The sequence below is a fragment of the Zeus faber genome (assembly GCF_960531495.2).
Source record: "Zeus faber genome assembly, chromosome: 14".
In the NCBI taxonomy this organism is placed as follows: Eukaryota; Metazoa; Chordata; class Actinopteri; order Zeiformes; family Zeidae; genus Zeus; species Zeus faber.
The window spans coordinates 1176859-1198168 of record NC_137200.1 but is presented as its reverse complement, the minus strand read 5'-3'; the positions used below and the strand labels follow the sequence as shown (position 1 = coordinate 1198168).

The window sequence follows — 21310 nt, the reverse complement described above, 5'->3', positions numbered from 1 at the left end:
TATCAGGGATTTGTTCTGTGAAAAAAAATTCTAAACGCCATCAGATTGTATATTGAAAAGTCTGCTGCAGTTGTCATTATGTATAAAATGTCAATATATATAGACATAGAATCTTAACGTGAGTTATCTCATCAACATCAGATTGAATCGATATCAAATCAACTCAAGAGCCTTTGTATTGAAGCCATATTATTTACCCAAATCTTCTTTAAAATTTCAATAAAATCAAATCAAATATCAATATTCAGCTCCAGGACATCGAGTGACCCACTGCAGGGTCTCAGCCTCAGAGTTGAGAACCCCCAGTCTAGAAGCCCGGTATGATGTGTGGCTCAGTTTTGAGGGATCTGGGCTCGTCGTCCCATCACCATTGACCACTGACTATCAATGGGTTCCGCATGGACTCCAAATTGGTTCTCACCGACGTTCTTAGTTGCTGCACCCCAGACCCCAGGCAGCTGTCAGCACGGACTGATTCCTGTCAATTGCAATCGGTACACCCCCCCGACGAAGCCAGAGCCCCCCCACAAGCCCATACAGCACCAAAGAGACCAGAGGGAAAATCGATAAGAAGAGGAGTGTGGGGGTTTGCGGGGACTGATTAATCTCATGCTGCCGGGATTGACATTCACTTTTCAGATAAGATAAAGTAGGACAAGATAAGAAAACTTCAAGTAAATTGAAGAGCAAGTACTTATTTACTTTCACTTAAATGCACACAGACACACACAGAGACACACAGACACACACACCCAGTCTTTCTGCCAGCCCTATGTAGACCGGGTCCACCCTCCTCATGGTCTTCACCAGGTCTTTCCTCCTGAACTTGATCTCCACTGTCCCCTCGGGCTCCAGCACTCCACCTCTGCAGAGAAGTAAAAGAAGGAGACGTGATCATCAGCTGAATCGAACCGCGCAGCGGATTGTTTAAGTCTCCTTCGTTGAGGTTTTTTTCCGGCAGACTCACCTGCTGTCCTTGTCGGCGTACATCTCCATGTGCCGCGGGTTGATGGTGGGGTCGATCACCACCCAGGAGCCTCCCCGGAGCTCCGCCTGCGGGGGGATGTAAACCAGCACTGGCTGCTGGTAGTTCCGCAGGCCATCCACGATGTAGGCACCGAACTTCAAAACCTGGTCGTACATGTCTGAGGAAATATATAACATAAATAATATAAATTCTGAAAGTCAAAAAATACAGATGTATATATTCAATGCTTCCAGGACTTTTCCAGGACATTTTTGATTACATTTATATTTTTTATGAATATGATCATGAAGAATGTTATGATAAAAATTTCATAAATATAAATAATATATAAAAAATAAATTACAAAAATTTGATAAAAAAAATATGAATTAAAGGGGAAATAGACAACTCTTCTGTTTTTAATTATCAATATGAAGTTACTGCTGACTGCACAGTGTAATGGCTATAGAATAATGACACCATCAGCGTTTAGATAGGTTTCTATAAGCCTCCATATTGCTATGCATTCGGACTGCCACAGGGCACGAACTCCTGGGAAAATTATGGATGGATTTACAGCGGTGCGTCACAGGCAGTGTATCAACCATTGTGCAACAAGTAGCGGAGAACTGCGGACGGTGGAACAACCCAAGTGGCAGCGGAAACTCAAGAGAGTTTCAAGGAGGCAAAGAAGGCGAAGAGCGAGAGTGATAGAAACAGCTAAAACAAGAGTGAAGCTGGGACTGCCATTCACTTGCTGGCGAGAGTACTGAGACTTCAGAGTGTTCCTAACCGACTTTCAGTTGGCATTCCTTCTACTGGATCATTAAGTAAACAACCTACATACTAATACTACTGCATGTTTTACTCTACCTTAGTGATAGCACTGAGATTGGGGTTTCTCGTACAAATTGGGATTCTTACGGTTGTTTATTGCTTTGGAGAGTAGCCAGAAAAGTTGACAAGTTGTCTATTGTACCTTTTAAAAAATGTATCTTATTGCAAAAACAGAATTTTGTTCCACATTGAATTACAACTTTTCCCAGGACCACTCACAGGAAATGTTGGGAATTTCGTCACATTCCATAACTTTTTCATGACTGGGAAAAAATATCATTATAAAATCCAGGTTTTCCAGGATGGGCGGGAACCCTCCACGTACCTTTCATTCCTCCGGAGAAGCCCCTCCAGTTGGCAAACACGATGAGAGGCAAGCCCTCATGGTTTAGGTCGTTGATGGCCTGGGCCGTCTTGAAGGCTGAGTCTGGGAACCACACCTGCCCTGCCTGCTGGATGATCTGGAAGAACCAGTAAATCAAATTCAGACACTGTGTGTGTGTGTGTGTATATGCAATTGTCAACACAATTGCATATATTCATTGTGGGCGATCCTTACCTTGGCCTCAGAGTCCAGATTGGCCGGATCCGCTGGGATGGACAGCTCCACTGATCTGGTTTCCACAGCAACCACTCCAGTGGGTATCCCACCCAGCCTGTGAGAAGAGGAGAGTAATCGTCGATGAATTACCGTCATTCATATCCACTATGTTTGAAAGCCACTGAAGTTTGATAAAATTTTGCTATTGCCAAAGCAGAAACCTGGTCCAAAATGTATCTTTAATTCAATTCAATTTTATTGTCATTGACACAATGTGCAGGCACGTAGGTAAATGAAAAGAGTGTTGCGGAATCACAAAAGGGTGCAAGGGGCATATAGGGTCAAACATAGCATAAAAATAAGCAGATAAATGCAGATAAAAACAAATAATATCAACATATTTACAAACATGCATTGAATGAGTAATATATATCTGTTGTAGGTGGTTGTAAGTCGTAGAGTTCAGCGCATAGCCAGGTTCAGATGGGTAACAGCTTGGGGGAAGACGCTGTAAACACCTCCCAGATGGCAGGGGGGAAAACAGGCCTTGGTTGGTGTGGGTAGGATCTCTGCTGATGCTGAGACCTCTGTGCAGACAGTGTTTTTGATAAATGTCTTTTATGGCTGGGAACCAGCTGAGTACCAGTGATATGCTGGACCGCCTTGATGACCCGCTGCAGGGCATTCTGGATGCAGCTGGTCAGGATGCTCTCAGTGGTGCAGCGGTATAGTTGGAGAGTATTTTGAGAGATAGGCAGTGCCCCTCAGCCTCCTCAAGAAGTGCAGGCGTTGTTGGGCCTCCTCAAAAAGGAAGCGGGTGTTTGATGTCCAGGAGACGTCCTTGCTGATGTGTACTCCAAGAAATGAAGCTGGAGACATGAGCCACTTCCACCCAGTTGATATATATGGGGGAGCAGCTGCAGCTTTTGGACCTCCTGAAGTGCACAATCAGCTCCTTCGTCTCCTGCACATTGCGGATTACATTGTTGGAGGCGCACTGCACTATGATGTGAGGTGCAGAATCTCCTCCCTGTAAGCCACCTTGTCATTGTTGGTGATTTGGCCAACAACTGTGGTGTCGTACCTGAACTTTACTATTGAGTTTGAGTGGTAAATTGGCAAGCAGTCGTGGGTAAAAGAGGGGGCTCAGAACACAGTCAAGGTGGAGGAGGTGAGGTTACCTAACCTAACAGACTAAGGTCTGTTGGTCAGGAAGTCCAGGGTCCAGTTACAGAGGTAGGGGTTAAGTCCAAGGGAAAGGAGTTTGGTGGTTAGCTTGGAGGGAATGAGGGTTTTAAAGGCAGAGCTGTAATCTATGAACAGCATCTGGATGTATGTTTTTTTGTCTTCCAGGTGGGCCAGGGAAAAGTGCAGGGCAGTGGCATTTGCGTCCTCTGTAGACTGTTTGGGATGGTAAGTCTGATGAGGGTCGAGTGTGGGGGGGTATAGTGACTTTGATGTGGGCCAGAACGAGTCTCTCTAAGCACGTCATGCCAATGGGGGTGAGTGCAATGGGTCGGCAGTCATTTAGACATGTGGGGGATGATTTCTTGGGGACAGGGATGATAGGTGGTCTTGAAGCATGTGGGGATTGTGGACTGGGACAGGTTGGATGTTAAATATTGTGGTGAAGATCTCAGCCAGCTGATAGTGAGCAGCTGGTTTCCTGGATCGGTGGGGGTTTTGATGGCAGTCAGTATTGTCCTTATCGAAATGTGTGTAGAAATCTTTGAAGATTTTGCTTGTCTGGGAGGAAGGCATTAGCGACAGTGGCACAGGTGTTGGAGCTTTTGGAATCTGTGATAGACTTAGACATGTGGCAAGGCATTCCCCACATGTGCTGGGAATCTGAGTTGTTGTGAAAGTGGTCCTCTATTCGTAGGGTGTAGTTATGTTTAGCCATTCTGATGCTTTTTGAGGTTAGTTCTGGCTGTGCTGTAGGCCTCGCAGTTTCTGAACTTGAATGCTGCGTGACGAGCTTTAAGCAACTGCCGGACCTCGCTGGTCATGCAGAGTTTCTGGTTGGAAAGGTGCAGAAAGATTTTTTTGTTGTGACGGCCTCAGCACAAAACTTAATGTAATGTAATTAATGTCTGTATGAGAGCCATGGGTGGCTGAATGTGCAAACATACATAGCTAGCTCACCCTCGTGCCACCAAAACAGCTCTTACACATCGAGGCATGGACTCCACAAGACCGCTGAAGGTGGTTTCGGGCACCAAGACGTTGGCACCTATAAGTTGCAAGCTGGGGCCCCCCATGGATCAGGCTTGTTGTTCCAGTACATCCCTCAGATGCTCGATCTGATCAGACCCTAACCCCAGTAATCAACATGTTGTAGATAGAAGAAAATGTGATTCATCAGACCAGGCCACCTTCTTCCATTACTCCATTGTCCAGTTCTGACACTCACGTGCCCATTGTAAGTGCTTTCGGAGGTGGACATGGGTCAGCATGGGCACTCTGACTGGTCTGCAGCTACGCAGCCCCATACGCAGCAAGCTGAGATGCACTGTGTGTTATGACACATTTCCATCATAGCCAGCATTAACCTTTCAGCAATTTGAAGCTCTTCTGTGGGATGAGAGCAGATGGGCTAGACTTCACTCCCCACGCACATCAATGAGCCCATGGCCGCCCATGACTCTGTCGCAGGTTCACCAGTTGTCTTTCCTTGGACCACTTTTGGTAGGTACTAACCACTGCATACCGGGAACACCCCACAAGACCTTATCCACTTCACCAGTCAGTGGTTTTAATGTTGTGGCTGGTCAGTGTGTGTGTATGATATATACAGAAATATATAGAGATATATAGAGAACTTGATAGATTGATCAATATGTATATCTTTTTGATCAATATGTATATCTTTGCTTTAAATAATGGCTCATTGCTCTGCTAACCTCCTCGCCAGAACCTGCCTGTTATATCATTCTTACAATTACTAATATTATTTTTATCACTATTATTTGTATTAGTAGTAGTAGTACTATAAGTAGTCGTAGTACTATTATATGGTGCGGGGATGGTGGTGTTTGAGCAGCCATATCTGACCTGGGTCTAGGAAATTGGGACCCAGGATCAGTGTGGCTGTATACCTGTTGCTCGTTGATTTGTCTAACCAGCCCTTGTCATGACATGCTGGCCATCTGCTCCGGACTTGTTCCACCTAGCCCCCCCGCTACAATAAGCTGGTGTGTCCATCGTCTGTGCCGGAGAGCCCTGAAAACGCCATGGCGTGTGGCAGGCGGAACTGCCACATATTAGTTGTAGTAGTAGTAGAACGATTAGTACTATATTCTTATAATTGTTACCAGTAGTAGTAGTATTATCATTAGGGCTGCAAGAACGAAATTTTAATTGAATTTGAATATTTAAAAAAAATCTGGCTCATGGACCGTGCAGGGCTGTGGGGCATTTGCCACCGGACCGTGAGAACAATGGCAGGATTCTTTCATGGTGAGTAAATTATAGAAAACATCTACAGCTTTAACTTGCTTTGTTTGGAGAAAAAGATTGCTCTGATCGGAGCTGCAGAACCTTGAGTAACGGCCCAATAATGTTTTTTGACTTGCATAGTTCTGTCAAATGCTGCTGCACATGAGGATTAATAACGTGATATTTTATCTTAACTTTTTCCTACCTTTACTTTACTGTCTGTTCGAAAATTGAGACTCACTGCTGATTCTGAGTAGGATCTTTTTGGTACTAATGTGTGTCAGAGGAGGTTTGGCTGCAGTTGCTACCTGGCTCTGCCAACCACCACGCTCTGGGCCCAGGGCTGCATGATCTCCATGAAGGAGCCGTGGTCGAAGAAGCCGCTCTGCCAAGACCCTTTAGGCGCTGCAGACGGAGAGAGAGAAGGAAGGAGGACAGGGACGAGAAGCCGGGGAAAGAAAAACAAAACACACATAATTTAGCGTCAATACTTCTGGGTAGTTTTTCCTTTTCAGTTAATTCCTTTCCTTAATACAACACGATGTCATCTCTGTGCCAGCTGAGCATGTGTTCTTGTGTGCGTGTGTGTTTTTTGATGGATGACTGAATGGAGAAGCTTGCTCAGCTCTTTCGTTGCCTGCCGACTGTGAGGAACTATCCCCTCCGATGTGGTTACCGTTCAATTAAGCCTCCACTCATCAGTGCCGGAGACACCGCCCCGCACCATCCGCAATCGCTCTGGCCGCCCAAACTTGTAATTATGTTGACATGGAATCTGCTTGTTCCTGACCTGCCGTGTAAAACACACGGCATCAATTCCAGAGCTATCTTGATTTCGGCCAGGGCAGCACGATGTTTTACTCTGGCTATCTGGATGGGAATAAGGGACCTGCTTCCTCTAATGGCCTTTCCCGAGTCATGAATTAGCCCCGAATGACTGTTGATCCTGTGGATTTCTGCCTGAAAAGATAACGCTGCAACACTGACCTGTAAACGACCCAAAAGCAACAAAAAACAAATATGAAGGCTTGTTTCTCAACAAGCGCTGATGTCTTGGTTTCATGGGGACGAAAGCGGAGGATGAAATAAGACAAACACATGCAACGAGATAGATTATAAAGGTTGATTAAAAGTTGGGCAGGATTTCACGGTTTGATTCAATCCGATATTGATGGGACGGCTCACATACTATATATTGTTTTTACTATTCACTATATTGTTATATTGACATTTTCCAAATAATATTTATAAATAATATAAATCGCTACAAATTTTGCATATGTGCACGGAACAAATTAGTTCCAATACAGAAATGAAATATTTCAATTAATTTGTGACTTGGTGGTATTTCATTTCAGCAGAATTTTTTTTTGTTTAGTTTCCAAATGCATAGGGCACATACTCTGGCTGGGCCGTCCTGCCAGCATCCAGCGGGGATCGTAGGGGGCCTTGGTGGGCACAAACTCCACCAGTCGATCTATGGGGTCCTTGGCATTGAGGATAGGCACTGGACTGGACCTACACTGAAGGGGGGAAAATAAAATGTTTGATGAATCAATTAAGTGTCCCATTTCATTAAGTGCAAGGTGTTGGAGCCCTTGGGAGCTGTACCATGGGCATGTAGGAGAGCCACTGCAGCAGCGTGAAGACTCCTTCAAAGTCGTCGCAGACCGTGGTGTGGGTCACGCCGTTGTTATGCATAATCTGGATCCCTCCCAGCTGGTTATTGGAGGTGTACACCTCTCTGCCCAACACCTACAGTCAAGAGAAACTTTAAACTTGGAAACAAATTTGTCAAGAACAAATCAAATGACATCCTTCTGAGACCAGACATTGAATGCATCTTGGGTTATCGGATCATACTAGGAAAGTGCAAATACTGTTGTTAGGGTTTATGGTATTACAAAAATTTAAGTCAAGAACCTTTAGTTAATTTCATAAGCACAATTTCTTAATTTTCAAGGTCTTCACAGAAAACAATTAATCTCATTGCTCAGAAAATCAATTGCGCAACACATTGTTGTTGTTGTTATTGAAATAGTGGTTTGAGCGTAGCTTTCTTGCTTAATGCCACTCCCAAAGAGATAAGTCAGTCTGGTAGACAGTACTATTTAATCAGACAAATTGTTGGAATATTCTGCACACTCCACGACTAGATACTAAAGAAGAGAATGTATCTGTGTATTTAACCAATCTTGTCCTCTGCAGAGACAAACTCAGATCTTTTTATAATAAAGGATCTTAAATTAAAGAACCTCTTCTTCAAGGTGATTTTTTCCACCCCATATTTGGGGTCACAAACAGGATTGGAAAAAGAGCAAAAAAAACCATTTCTGCGCCTCCAGGCATGGTGTCGTTGGGACGGTGATCCTTCCCGCAAATTGGAAAAAATTGGCATAAGTAAGCTTTTGGATCAGGGGTGTCCAAACTTTTTGCAAAGAGGGCTAGATTTGGTGAGGTGAAAATGTATGGGGGCCGACCATTCAGCCTGTCATTCTTTGAACAATTACCATTGTAAATTAACATGTAAATATGTAACTATATCACTTTGTACAGTTTGTTGTATACGTGTTTATTTGTATTTGCTTTTATTTTGCTTTGTTTTACTCTGCTGTCTGCAGCTAGATTGACATTGCAAATGAGAAACTGTTGTCATTTGCCTTATCAGGATAGATAAAGGTTAAAATAATAATAAATTAAATGCAAATGAAGTATAGTACTACATTAATTTGAAGGGTGATACTGCAGGTAAACAGGGCAGGTCTGGTTCAAAAACAGTGGTTTTGATGCGCAAGATGTCTTGCAGGTGAGAGTCATTGTCCTGAGAGTCATGTCCTCACGCTGTTCTTGTTAATGTTCATCACCGAGAACGTCTTCTCGCACAAGTATGTCGAGCCAAACGAGCTCAGCATTTTCTTCGCAAATGTTTGAATCTCTTGGAAGCTGTCTTTGTCCAGCCGGCGGTAAAAGTTTATAAGAGGGAGTTGCTGGTGTTGACTGTGACATTCCGCGTCACACTGCAGCTCAATGAGCTACAGCTGCAGGTGGGCTGGAGCGTCATAAGGATCCACGGAAAAAAGTGTGATCTCCCTTTCAATAGCTGCAAAATCCCTGAAATGCTGTTTAAACTCCTCAGCCAGAGAGGAGATGTTTGCCGTTAGCTTATCGTAGTTAGCATGTTTCGTCTGATAGTGCCGCTTAATATTCCTTGAAAACAGCCACAGTCTCTTGACAAATTAAGCATACGCAGTTGTTTTGCACGTCAGTGAAAAAATACTCAGATTTCCACTTGTCCTGGAAATGGCGGCCCTCGTTGTCAACTTTCCTTTTTTTAGTTCCAGTTGGCATTTTAGAAATGGGCTAAGAATATACCACAGTGGTAAAAGTTCACACAGGGGTCACCCGGCGAGAGTGCGGCCACAAGTCTACTGCCATCCTCTGGTGAAAAATAAAATTGCTTTTTTTGTACGTGCTGGCGGGCCACATATTATTGATTTTATGACAGATGCTACGGGCCGGTGGAAATTTAGACACGGGCCGGATTTGGCCCGGGGGCCGGACTTTGGGCAGGCCTGTTTTAGATTATTTCATTTCCATTTGGGGGAAGAATCTGCTGTTGTTTTCCCCTGATGATACCGGTAAGACTAGAATCAATTTGGCTCTCCAAACAAAGAACTAATGCAGTGATGAAGAGGTACTAACAAAATAAAATATAAAAAAAACAGAAAACCCAAATTTTTTTTTTAAACCAAAATTGCCGAGGTGAAAAGGGGAAAGACAGGTAAAGACTATGCTAAGTGTCTATTTTCAACCATGCTGGATTCAATTTACATTTCCCTGGCATAATCTATGTCGTAAAAGCAATTCTTGAAACATTTTATTTAACAAAACCAGAGAATATGGACAGGTTCAAGGTCTATTCAAGCACCTCAGCACAAAAGGGCCATTTTCAAGGTATTCCAGTACTTACATTTCTGAGGATCAAATTCAAGCACCTCAAGGACCTGGTAAGAAGCCTGAGGGTGTGGGATGTGTGGCATATGAGGGGGCGTGGTGAAACCGGGGTCTGCGGATAACAGCGCGGGCATCGTCCCGCACCGACGCAGTTGTTCTGACTCAGCTGATCAACCCGCTGCCGCTGATTCATCGGAGTCAGCTGGGAGAGTTTTCTTATGTGTTGTTTGTCTTGCAGTGAGGATCGCGTGGTACAGGATCCAAGAGCCTGCGGACCAGATCGTGATCCTGAAGCCCGTACGGTATCCCGCAGATCCCGGCTTAACCACACCCTCATCTGCCACAGCATGATAAACGCATTAAGGATCCAAAGAAATGCCCAAAAGAAGAGAAAAGAAGCTCACAAATCCAAATTGAAGGTTACTAAACTACTTTTAAAAAGGCCTTATATTTGTAAAACTAAATTTAAGAGCCAAAGAAATCAGTGTGGCCATTTACATTTTGAGAAGGGAAGCGGAAGCAGAATCAGATGTCGAGTGGTCACCAGAGACACGATCTGGATGCATATGGACGGAGGTGTTCGAGTCCTGACAAGGCTCCTCCACAGCTTAACTGTGGCCCATTGTTCGCCAATGCGAGACAGAGATTCACTCAGGAAAGGGTGGTGGTGGGGGTGGTGGGGGCCGGGTGTACCGGTAACATGGCGAAGTGCCTCGTCAATACTGTTGATCGGCAGCTGGGGATCCGTCAGTCACATCCCTCACAGGAGCTTGGCAGCACTTCGGCTTGGTTATAACAGGCTGAGTAAATTAACACCTGAGCTTTCTCTCTGTTCACACACACACTATTGACATAGAAGGCGCGTGCACACGCACGCACGCACGCACGCACGCACACACACGCACGCATGCCTTGTGTCCAATGGAGGACAAAAAAATGTAAAAACACTGAAGTGTCCAAGCTTCTCCTTTGAGCCGGGACCCATAAAACACTTCTCCTAGCCCACCTCTCTTTTCTCAACCAGACAGGAACAGGTGATGGGGATAATGGGGGCAATTTAATTAATAATTTTTTTTTAAAGTGAACAGGAGCTCCTTGGCCATCATTTACTTACTGACATTAAGGATGAATTTTGTTTTTGTCAAGTCATCTCTCTTATTCCATAAAGTATTGCATGCAAGGATAAAGGTAAGTACTATATTTCTGGTACAGGGCAGAGGTGCGAATAAGTTAGAATAAGTCCAGGTTATGAACTGGATGATTCTATGAACTGTTATCAATATGTTTACAGATTCCTATAGCTCAGATAGCAAGGTAAGAGATTAAGAACTGGAACACTATACTTTCTTTTTTTTTTTTTTACAACAGAACTTTAGACAGGTAAGTACGAGGATTTTCTTGGATTTATCTCTACAGGTAAGTAAGAAGCCAAGTATAAAGTGAGTTTAGTTCAACAACATCAGGTAAGGGTAGCAGGTAAGTTTGGAGGTCAGCATTAGGTTCAGTGGTAGGTTATGGGTTTATAACAAACATTTTATTCCTCGATATATGTAAAGATGAATAATTTATGTGGAAATCAAGACCTCATGAATTCAAATATAAGACTATTTATTGACTTTTAAGGCCTACTATTTGTAAAATTGTTGACATTTTAAGACACCAAGAGTATGTTATATGCTGTTCTCCATAGGTGGTGGACACCAGGCAACGATTGGTCATTGCCAAGATGCTTGTCTCGCGAATGGACCCCAAGGAGTGAGTTGGTTTAAAAGGCAGCGGAGCTTCGGAAAAAAAACCCAAAAAACTAACAAGAAAAAGAGCATCAAATGAATATGTCATAGTTGATCCATTCTCATGTTTTTTTCCAGTCGCAATTAGTCACATAATTTGGAGAGGAGTCATGTTAATGGACTGACAAGGAGGAGAAATGGAGGTGAGCGAGACAAGAGGAGCCTGCTGGCAACACACACACACACACGCACACGCACACACACACTGCACAGCAAAACTTTCATTTTGATTAGGGACAAATGATATGAGTGTCTCAAGCCGCAGCCTCGGGCATGTCATGCTATTTCTATGCAAATAACAACTTCATGGCTCTCTTTTAATTATTCAACTTTGAGTGGCGGGCAGGTGCGTGAGGGGGAGGGCTGACGCGACAGACTGGAACCAACATCCGCTGATGCTGTGCACTCCGTTATAAAGTCTGTGCTTTGATTTAGACATCACACTGACGCGGTGTTAGCAACCAGGAGGTGTGTTGGTGGTGGTGTTTTAATCTTCTGTCTTTTTAGTAACAGATCTTCCTGAATGCAAAAAAAACTTTCTGCACATGCAGAAATTAATCTCTCTAAATCTCTGTCTGTCTTCAGTTGAATAGAACAATCAACTAATACATGAAATGCAAATTCCATATTAGAGCGCAGCTGTACGACGAGACCATTGCACGCGGTCACAGGAAAAAATCCAGATCACAATGAAGTAATAAGATATGTGCCTTTGCACTCATCTGCTTTATGAATGACTTTGGGTATTATGCATGTTAAGTGATAACCACTAGGGCTGTCATGATCATGAAATATTAGTTGACTAATTGTCCTGCAAATAATAATAGTGATGAATAATTTACTCTTCCTTTTTTTTTTTAATTTTCAGTCACTAGCAGAGCATACGCTTGTAATAGTGTGATAACACACATCCACCTTATGAAGAAGAGACATGGGAACATAAAGATTGGGGTAGGAGCGTTCAACGCATCAAATTCATTCATTCATTCATTCCTTGATCAAACATTGGTTTAAAATTTCCCTAAAATTCGGACAGAAACATGTAATGGTAAAATCTACTTGCTCAAATCAATGTGCTCAGACGACTATATGCTAAGTGTGTAAATACCTTGTTGAGGGCTCCGGCACCAGTGAGGATGATGTGGGAGTTGTCCACCTGAATAGTGCGCTGGCCCAGCCTGACCAGATAGGCCCCAATCCCGATGGCCCGACATGTGACCTGCAGCAGGGGCCCAGAGACCGTTAAGAGCATATCTAGCTCCCCCTGGAGGCCCCTGACAGCCCTCTGAGGTGTGCTTGTGCATTTTGTGTTTGTTTCTCACCAGGTTCATCGTAATGACCTCCTCGTAGGCCAGGGAGGACTCTCCAGCAATCATCCCTGAGCCCTTAAGGTTCTCCACACCCAGACCCTCGTCCTTCCCGATGATGTCGGTTATTTTGTACCTGCGTGGCGACGCACATGTTTTACTCCACATAGACTTGGACCCCACTGCAACCTGACCCCGCTGCTTTATTCCCAACTGTTATAACTGGTGAAGCAAATGTTGTAATGGCCATCTAAACATATATATATTCTTTATTTTAGTATATTCATTTATGATGAATAAAAAGACGCACCTGGACTCTCCCCTGTCTTCTACATGCTCGCAATGCACAGAGTTCAGGGCTGAGACCTTCTTGTAGTCCTGGGGGGTCAGGTAGAGGTACTTGAAACCCTGCATTAAGAGACACCACAAACAAATCCACATCAGTTTGAAATCAGAATCAGTTGGAGATAACCAAGCGGGTGCTCCGATGTGCCTCTCCATGCGCCCCTGTCTCCCTCTCTCTCTGCAATTTTATATGGCATTATTTTGTAAGCCGAAGGACGTAGAATAAATAATTTGCCACCTTTGCAAACAGGGCCCGGGATGGAGCACACTAACCGGCGGCATTGCTGAGGTAAATAAAATATACATAACTCTATTCCCTTCACTTCTATTTTGTACCCCACTCTGTATTATCTTTTTGAGTCTTATTTTATTTTTATTTTGTTTTCTATATTTTATTTACCTCAGTTATTTGTATATACAGATATGTGCAGTAAAGTGCATGTGAATAAAGTGTGTATGGAGATATACAGTACAGTATACAACAGCACGACACAGCTATACAGTAACACCGAACAGAACAGCAATACAGCGCAGTATGCAGTAACCCAGAACAGCGATACAGTATGCAGAACTGTATGCTACATACAGTACAGTAAAGCAGTGGGGCCTGTGTGAGTGTCTCAGTGCTTTTTGTTAGGACCCCTGGTGAGTTCAGTGTTGACAGTCCTTATGGCTTGCGGGAAGAAACTCTGTCTCTATCTCTCCATCCTCGCTGTGTGATTGTGGAGGCGCTTGCCCAACCGCAGCAGCTAGAACAGTCTGTTGTTGGGGTGGTGAGGATCCTTCATGATCCTTCAGGCTCGGCTACTACACCTCCTGGTGTATAAGTCCTGCAGGGAGGGGAGGGTAGTTCCAGTGGGCCCTCTGAAGGGCCCGTCTGTCCTGAGTAGTACAGTTCCCAAACCAGGCAGTGATTTTGCCTGTCAGGATGCTCTCCACTGCTCCAGAGTAGAAGGACTTGAGGATCCGCGCAATATCTTCAGCTGCCTGAGGTGGTAAAGACGCTGCCTTCGCCTTTCTCACCAGAGTGTCTGTGTGTGTAGTCCACGTTAAATCCTTCGTGATGAGGACTCCCAGGTATTTGAAGCTGCTCACCCTGTTGACAGAAGTCCCATTAATCACCAAGGGAACATGCGTCCTTGGTTGTAATCCCCTCCTAAAGTCCACAATCAGCTCCTTAGTTTTGCTGACTCTCAGGAGGAGGCTGTTGTCCTGGCACCAGAGTGACAGGTCAGCCACCTCCTCACGGTGGGGCCTTCTCATTGTCGTCAGTGATCAGGCCCACCACGATGGTGTTGTCAGCAAACTTGATGATGGTGTTGAAGCGGGACCTGGCCACACAGTCATGTGTTTACAGGGAGTACAGTAGGGGGCTGAGGACGCAGCGCTGGGGGGGGGTATCCTGTGTTCTGGGTGAGGGAGCTGACCACCTAACCACCTGGGGCGGGGCTGAGAGGGAGAAGTTCAGAGAAGTGCAGGATCCAGGCACACAGCAGAGTGCTCAGTCCTAGCTCCCGCAGCTTGACAGCCAGTTTGGTGGGGACTATGGTATTGAAAGCTGAACTATAGTCGATGAACAACAATCTCACATAGGCCCCCCCATCCGACCATCCAGGTGAATGAGCATGGTGTGCAGTACCTGGGAGACTGCATCGTCCGTGGTCCTGTTCGGCCGGTACGCGAACTGTAGCGGGTCCAAGGTGTAGGGGGGCGCAGATGTAATTGATTGGAACTTGTCCCAGACTACGTCAGTAAGAGTGTCCTGAAGCGTGGCCTCCGATTGGTCCGACCACCGCTTTACGTCCCCCGTCACTCCCGTTCCACGCGCAATGCACAGCTTGTAAACAGGGATCAGCGCAATGGCTGCGTGGTCCGATTTATTGAAAGCGTAACTTTGACGTACATAGCGTACAGTATCTTTGAGCGAGACAGGCTAAGTATGATCGGGCCAAATGTGACCAGAGGAGATAGTGTTGTCACAGCTCATGTCTGTCTTGACTTGTGTTTCTTCTCCTCTGAAGATTCAAATCTTATATATAAATATATAAAAAAAAAAAAAAAAAAAAAAAAAGTATATATATATATATATATATATATATATATATATATATATAATTATTATTATTTACTTATTTATTTTTTTAACCTGTGCTGTCAGCATGCTGGGCATACACCAAAGAGTATTTGTATGCCATTGCATCGAGGACAGAGTTAGTCTGCAAGTGGAGTTCAAGTTCTCAACCTGCAATGCAACTCTTTATTAATTCTTAAAATCATCAATAACTGCTGTAATAACTCTGTCCTGTGAATGACCTGTAGGACGACAAGAGCACAGTTTTTGGTTATAGAGAACCACCACCAACCCCTCGTTGGAGAACAATTTTTCATGTTTGGGTCTATAAACAACTGATCACTACTGCAAGAGGGGGATAATCATCACGGGTGAGACAAACAAACAGAACCAAACAACATTTACACAAAAACATAAACAATGGACGACAACATGTATTGAAAAACAGTTAATTAGGTCCAGGAAAACTGGAACTACAACTGGTCATCTGGCCTCTTACTGTCATAGTTATGGCAGTAAATGAGGGAGAAAAGGAGAGGAATGCAACCAGGAGGGTGCTGGGGTGCACTCGAAGCAGGTGTGGTGGTGTGTGTGTGTGATGGGACCGCCTGTGTGTGTGTGTGTGTGTGTGTGTGTGTGTGTGTGTGTGTATATATACAGTGGGGCAAAAAAGTATTTAGTAAACCACCAATTGTGCAAGTTCTCCCACTTAAAAAGATGAGGCCTGTTATTTTCATCATAGGTATACCTCAACTATGAGAGACAGAATGGGGGGAAAGAATCCAGGAAATCACATTGTCTGATTTTTAAATAATTTATTTGTAAATTATGGTGGAAAATAAGTATTTGGTCAATAACAAAAGTTAATCTCAATACTTTGTTATATACCCTTTGTTTGCAATGACAGAGGTCAAACGTTTTCTGTAAGTCTTCACAAGGTTTTCACACACTGTTGCTGGTATTTTGGCCCATTCCTCCATGCAGATCTCCTCTAGAGCAGGGATGTTTTTGGGCTGTCGCTGGGCAAAACGGACTTTCAACTCCCTCCAAAGATTTTCTATGGGGTTGAGAGCTGTTGACTGGCTAGGCCACTCCAGGACCTTGAAATGCTTCTTACGAAGCCACTCCTTCGTTGCCCGGGCGGTGTGTTTGGGATCATTGTCATGCTGAAAGACCCAGCCACATTTCATCTTCAATGCCCTTGCTGATGGAAGGAGGTTTTCAATCAAAATCTCACGATACATGGCCCCATTCATTCTTTCCTTTACATGGATCAGTCGTCCTGGTCCCTTTGCAGAAAAACAGACCCAAAGCATGATGTTTCCACCCCCATGCTTCACAGTAGGTATGGTGTCCTTTGGACGCCATTCAGTTTTCTTTCTCCTCCAAACACGACCAGTTGAGTTTTTACCAAAAAGTTATATTTTGGTTTCATCTGACCATATGACATTCTCCCAATCCTCTTCTGGATCATCTAAATGCTCTCTAGCAAACTTCAGATGGGCCTGGACATGTACTGGCTTAAGCAGGCGGACACATCTGGCACTGCAGGATTTGAGTCCCTGGCGGCGTAGTGTGTTACTGATGGTAGCCTTTGTTACTTTGGTCCCAGCTCTCTGCAGGTCATTCACTAGGTCCCCCCGTGTGGTTCTGGGATGTTTGCTCACCGTTCTTGTGATCACTTTGACCCCACAGGGTGAGATCTTGCGTAGAGCCCCAGATCGAGGGAGATTATCAGTGGTCTTGTATGTCTTTCATTTTCTAATAATTGCTCCCACAGTTGATTTCTTCACAACAAGCTGCTTACCTATTGCAGATTCAGTCTTCCCAGCCTGGTGCAGGTCTACAATTTTGTTTCTGGTGTTCTTTGACAGCTCTTTGGTCTTGGCTATAGTGGAGTTTGGAGTGTGACTGTTTGAGGTTGTGGACAGGTCTCTTTTATACTGATAACGAGTTCAAACAGGTGCCATTAATACAGGTAACGAGTGGAGGACAGAGGAGCCTCTTAAAGAAAAAGTTACAGGTCTGTGAAAGCCAGAAATCTTGCTTGTTTGTAGGTGACCAAATACTTATTTTACCGAGGAATTTACCAATTAATTCATTAAAAATCCTACAATGTGATTTCCTGGATTCTTTCCCCCCATTCTGTCTCTCATAGTCGAAGTGTACCTATGATGAAAATTACAGGCCTCTCTCATCTGTTTAAGTGGGAGGACTTGTACAATTGGTGGCTGACTAAATACTTTTTTGCCCCACTGTGTGTGTGTGTGTGTGTGTATATATATATATATATATATATATATATATATATATATATATATATATATATATATATATATATATATAGGTGTCCACCGGTTAGTGTACATCACTTACACCACCACTCCCAACTGGTTCTGGTGTATAAGGTCGGCATTATGTTGTGGTGCCTCCAAGCAGCGAAAAGGGCAATTATGAGTTGGATAAAAATTTTGGGACGGACGAGAAGCATGCTGCGGCAGGAGTGTGACATGCAAAAAGGCAGCTGCCTGCCGCATCCCCACCCACATAGCTTGCACCTGACCCATCCCGCAAGCGCTAGGCCTATTGCGTGGTGTATGTGCTGAGTATGAGTTTTGGCACTGGGAGAGCTAGGCGAAGCGCGACCAGAGTGATGCAGGGTCGCAGCAGGCCGGGGAGCAACCACGAGGACTCCCTTCCCCCAGAACCGACAGTGCCTTAGCACGCCCACCTCCGGTACCTGGTGGCACCCAACCTACAGTGATCAACCACTGGCACAGACCCGCCGTGCCTGGCTGCTGCGCACCCCCTTGGGTGTGGCCCTTGGTCAGACCCCAGCTGCTGAGATTGCGGACCACAGAACAGAGGGCAGCAGACAGCAACCCCACCTACAGCCCAACCCCCAGTGACGAGCGCACCGCGCACCGAGAGTGCCAGAGGACAGGTACCCCAGCAGCCCAGTGAAACAACAGGAGACCGCCCCCCATCGATGGAGGCCACATGGGGAGCCCAACACGAGCACACCCAGCCAGGTTCAGGACCCCTGTTGACAGGACCAGACGGAATGCCTAACCAGCCCCAGCCCCCCTCCCCACAGGACGCAGAAGGACACACAAGCCCAGCCACCCCGCCCATGGGGCGGGCGACCCCAGTGGTGCGCCGACCTGCCGACCACAGGGCGGGGACCGAAACCCGCGGCCCGCCCCAAACCCGCAACCACGCCCAGAATCAACACACGGATGCCAGCTGCAGATATAGCGTTACCTCGACTTACGACTGTAATTCGTTCTATAAGAACGGTCGTATGTGAAAACAGTCGTATGTCGAAGCAATTTTTCCCATATACACCACGCTCATATTTTTCTATGATTTCCTTCTTAGTTTCAATGGGAATCATTGCCTTTTCTTTTTCCCCCCATCACCCTTCTTCTTGGGACTCATCATGAAGGGTGAAAATAAACAAAATACACAGTACAAACACAGTAAATATTAAAAAAATATCGATAAGCCACAAACTACGTGCACACACGATGTAGATCGCCCGCTGACTTACTGCTGACTGGCCGCCGACGCACCAACTGCAAATTTCCACGTTCGTATGTTGGAGCAGTCGGTCGCAAGTCGATACAAATTTTCATGACTATCGCTACTCGTATCTTGGATTAGTCGTAAGTAGATGCAGTCGTAAGTCGAGGTACCACTGTACCAACTGTGCAGCTCCGACTGAAAGCCAAAACAAACGCCACCGCAATGAAGTTTGAGGATTTTAGGGGTGAACCATCGTGGTGTCTGCCAGTGGGTCCTGACAGCATGGAGCATTGTCAAAAAATCCACTATCATTAGCGGGTTTGGAAATGCTGGACTGCTGCATGTTGAAGAGGGCAGCATGAGCTCAGCGGAGAATTTGCCTCCGGATGAAAGTGACGAGGGCGACAATGAAAACGATCCAACATAGGATGAAGCAATTCTGACGCTAATCAACTCCGACACCGAAGCAGATGACTTCAGTGGTTTCAGTGCGCAGGAGGAGGAAGATAGTGACCAATGACTTTCTTGGTAGGCTACTGTTTACCGCTAATTTTTTATTTTTGTTACAAACTGTGTTTCGTTAAAGCCTATTTATTTTTGTGACAAGCCGTGTTTCTTTAAAGTCTATTTATATTTGTTACAAGCCGTGTTTCGTCAAAGCCTGTGTGCGGTAGGCACCTCCGACTTATAGACATGTGCGGCTTATTTATGTTCAAAAAATATTTTTTTTTAATTCAGTGGGTGCGGCTTATATTCAGGTGCGCTTAATAGTCCGGAAATTACGGTAATATTGTTTTCTTGGCAATTGTTAAGGCGAGCAAAATGGGTTGGTGGTGTTTAAATGGTGGGTCGACTGAAGAGAGGTCATATAGTCGGGGAGACTGGAATGCCGTGACCCAGAAGGGTTGATAGCTTCTTGGTGATGTTGGTCCAGAATGCTAGGATAGGTGGGCAGAGCCAGAAGGCATGAAAGTAGTCATCTCTGGTATTAAGGGAACAGTGAGAGAAAATGTCTTCATCCATAAACCATATTTTCAGTTTTGTCAACTCAAAGATGATGCCTGGTTGCCAACCTGGCCACCACTTTTAAAAGATAATGTTGAGCCCTGAAATATATGGAATATTTTTTTATAATATACACAATATTTTTGGAATTTTCGACGAGTCTAAGTTTAAACATCAGGGAAATTAGCTGTTCGAAACATCCCTACTCCCGAATGGAGTTTTTTTTATTTTCCTGGGACTAACTGACCACTGAAAAACTCAGTCGACTAATGTTTGGTCAACTATTTGGGGGTAGCCCTATTAAAGTGGTAATCCTTGACATTAAATTTGTTAAATTAACAAATCAATGTTAATTTACCATTGTTGGTGGTAGGGTCTGCCTTTCACGGCAACAGCGCCAAGACCATGCACGACCAAAAAATGTGAAAAGGGGTCTCGTGGTCAGTAAACTGTCGTGTATCATTACTCGTCCCACAGGTTATATTGAAACAGCTGCAGTGGCTGACCTTGTAGGGGTCGACAGGGTCTTGCCAGGCCACGTGGAACATGTGTCGGATTTCCTCGGCCAGGCCGATGCGCGCACCGCTGTTGGCGGCGATGTAGAGGCGGGGGATGCCGCTCGCCCGCGACATCTCCGACGCCTGAAGGAAGAGCACGTCCTCCTGCGGCCCGAATGAGCCAATCTTGTGCGTGATGTCGTTGCTGATCACGATGATCTCCCGGCCAGCAGGGTACTCCGGGGTCCGCAGGGTCATCCGCCACGCCACCATGCCAATCTGGATTAAGAGAAAGAGAGAAAAGGATTGTTTTGGAAGATAAAAAAAATATTTACAGTGGGGCAAAAAAGTATTTAGTCAGCCACCAATTGTTCAAGTTCTCCCACTTAAAAAGATGAGAGAGGCCTGTAATTTTCATCATAGGTACACTTCGCCTATGAGAGACAGAATGGGGGGAAAGAATCCAGGAAATCACATTGTAGGATTTTGAATGAATTAATTGGTAAATTCCTCGGTAAAATAAGTATTTGGTCACCTACAAACAAGCAAGATTTCTGGCTTTCACAGACCTGTAACTTTTTCTTTAAGAGGCTCCTCTGTCCTCCACTCGTTACCTGTATTAATGGCACCTGTTTGAACTCGCTATCAGTATAAAAGACACCTGTCCACAACCTCAAACAGTCACACTCCAAACTCCACTATGGCCAAGACCAAAGAGCTGTCAAAGGACACCAGAAACAAAATTGTAGACCTGCACCAGGCTGGGAAGACTGAATCTGCAATAGGTAAGCAGCTTGTTGTGAAGAAATCAACTGTGGGAGCAATTATTAGAAAATGGAAGACATACAAGACCACTGATAATCTCCCTCTATCTGGGGCTCCACGCAAGATCTTACCCCGTGGGGTCAAAATTATCACAAGAACGGTGAGCAAACATCCGAGACCCACACGGGGGGGACCTAGTGAATGACCTGCAGAGAGCTGGGACCAAAGTAACAAAGGCTACCATCCGTAACACACTACGCCGCCA

The 21310-nt window shown here is 44.9% G+C and overlaps 1 protein-coding gene across 1 annotated transcript in view; it reads right to left on the bottom strand.

Moving 5' to 3' along the window:
- acaca (acetyl-CoA carboxylase alpha) overlaps nt 1-21310 on the bottom strand; it is a 97973-nt gene that overhangs the window by 24412 nt on the left and 52251 nt on the right. The window contains exons 40-50 of the mRNA XM_080014421.1: nt 20290-20559; nt 13145-13242; nt 12850-12970; nt 12636-12746; nt 7395-7538; nt 7186-7306; nt 6092-6188; nt 2364-2460; nt 2130-2265; nt 968-1145; nt 753-865 (exon numbers count right to left, since the gene is read on the bottom strand). Coding sequence (XP_079870547.1) covers nt 753-865; nt 968-1145; nt 2130-2265; nt 2364-2460; nt 6092-6188; nt 7186-7306; nt 7395-7538; nt 12636-12746; nt 12850-12970; nt 13145-13242; nt 20290-20559 — 1486 coding nt within the window. The remainder of the gene's footprint in view (nt 1-752; nt 866-967; nt 1146-2129; nt 2266-2363; nt 2461-6091; nt 6189-7185; nt 7307-7394; nt 7539-12635; nt 12747-12849; nt 12971-13144; nt 13243-20289; nt 20560-21310) is intronic.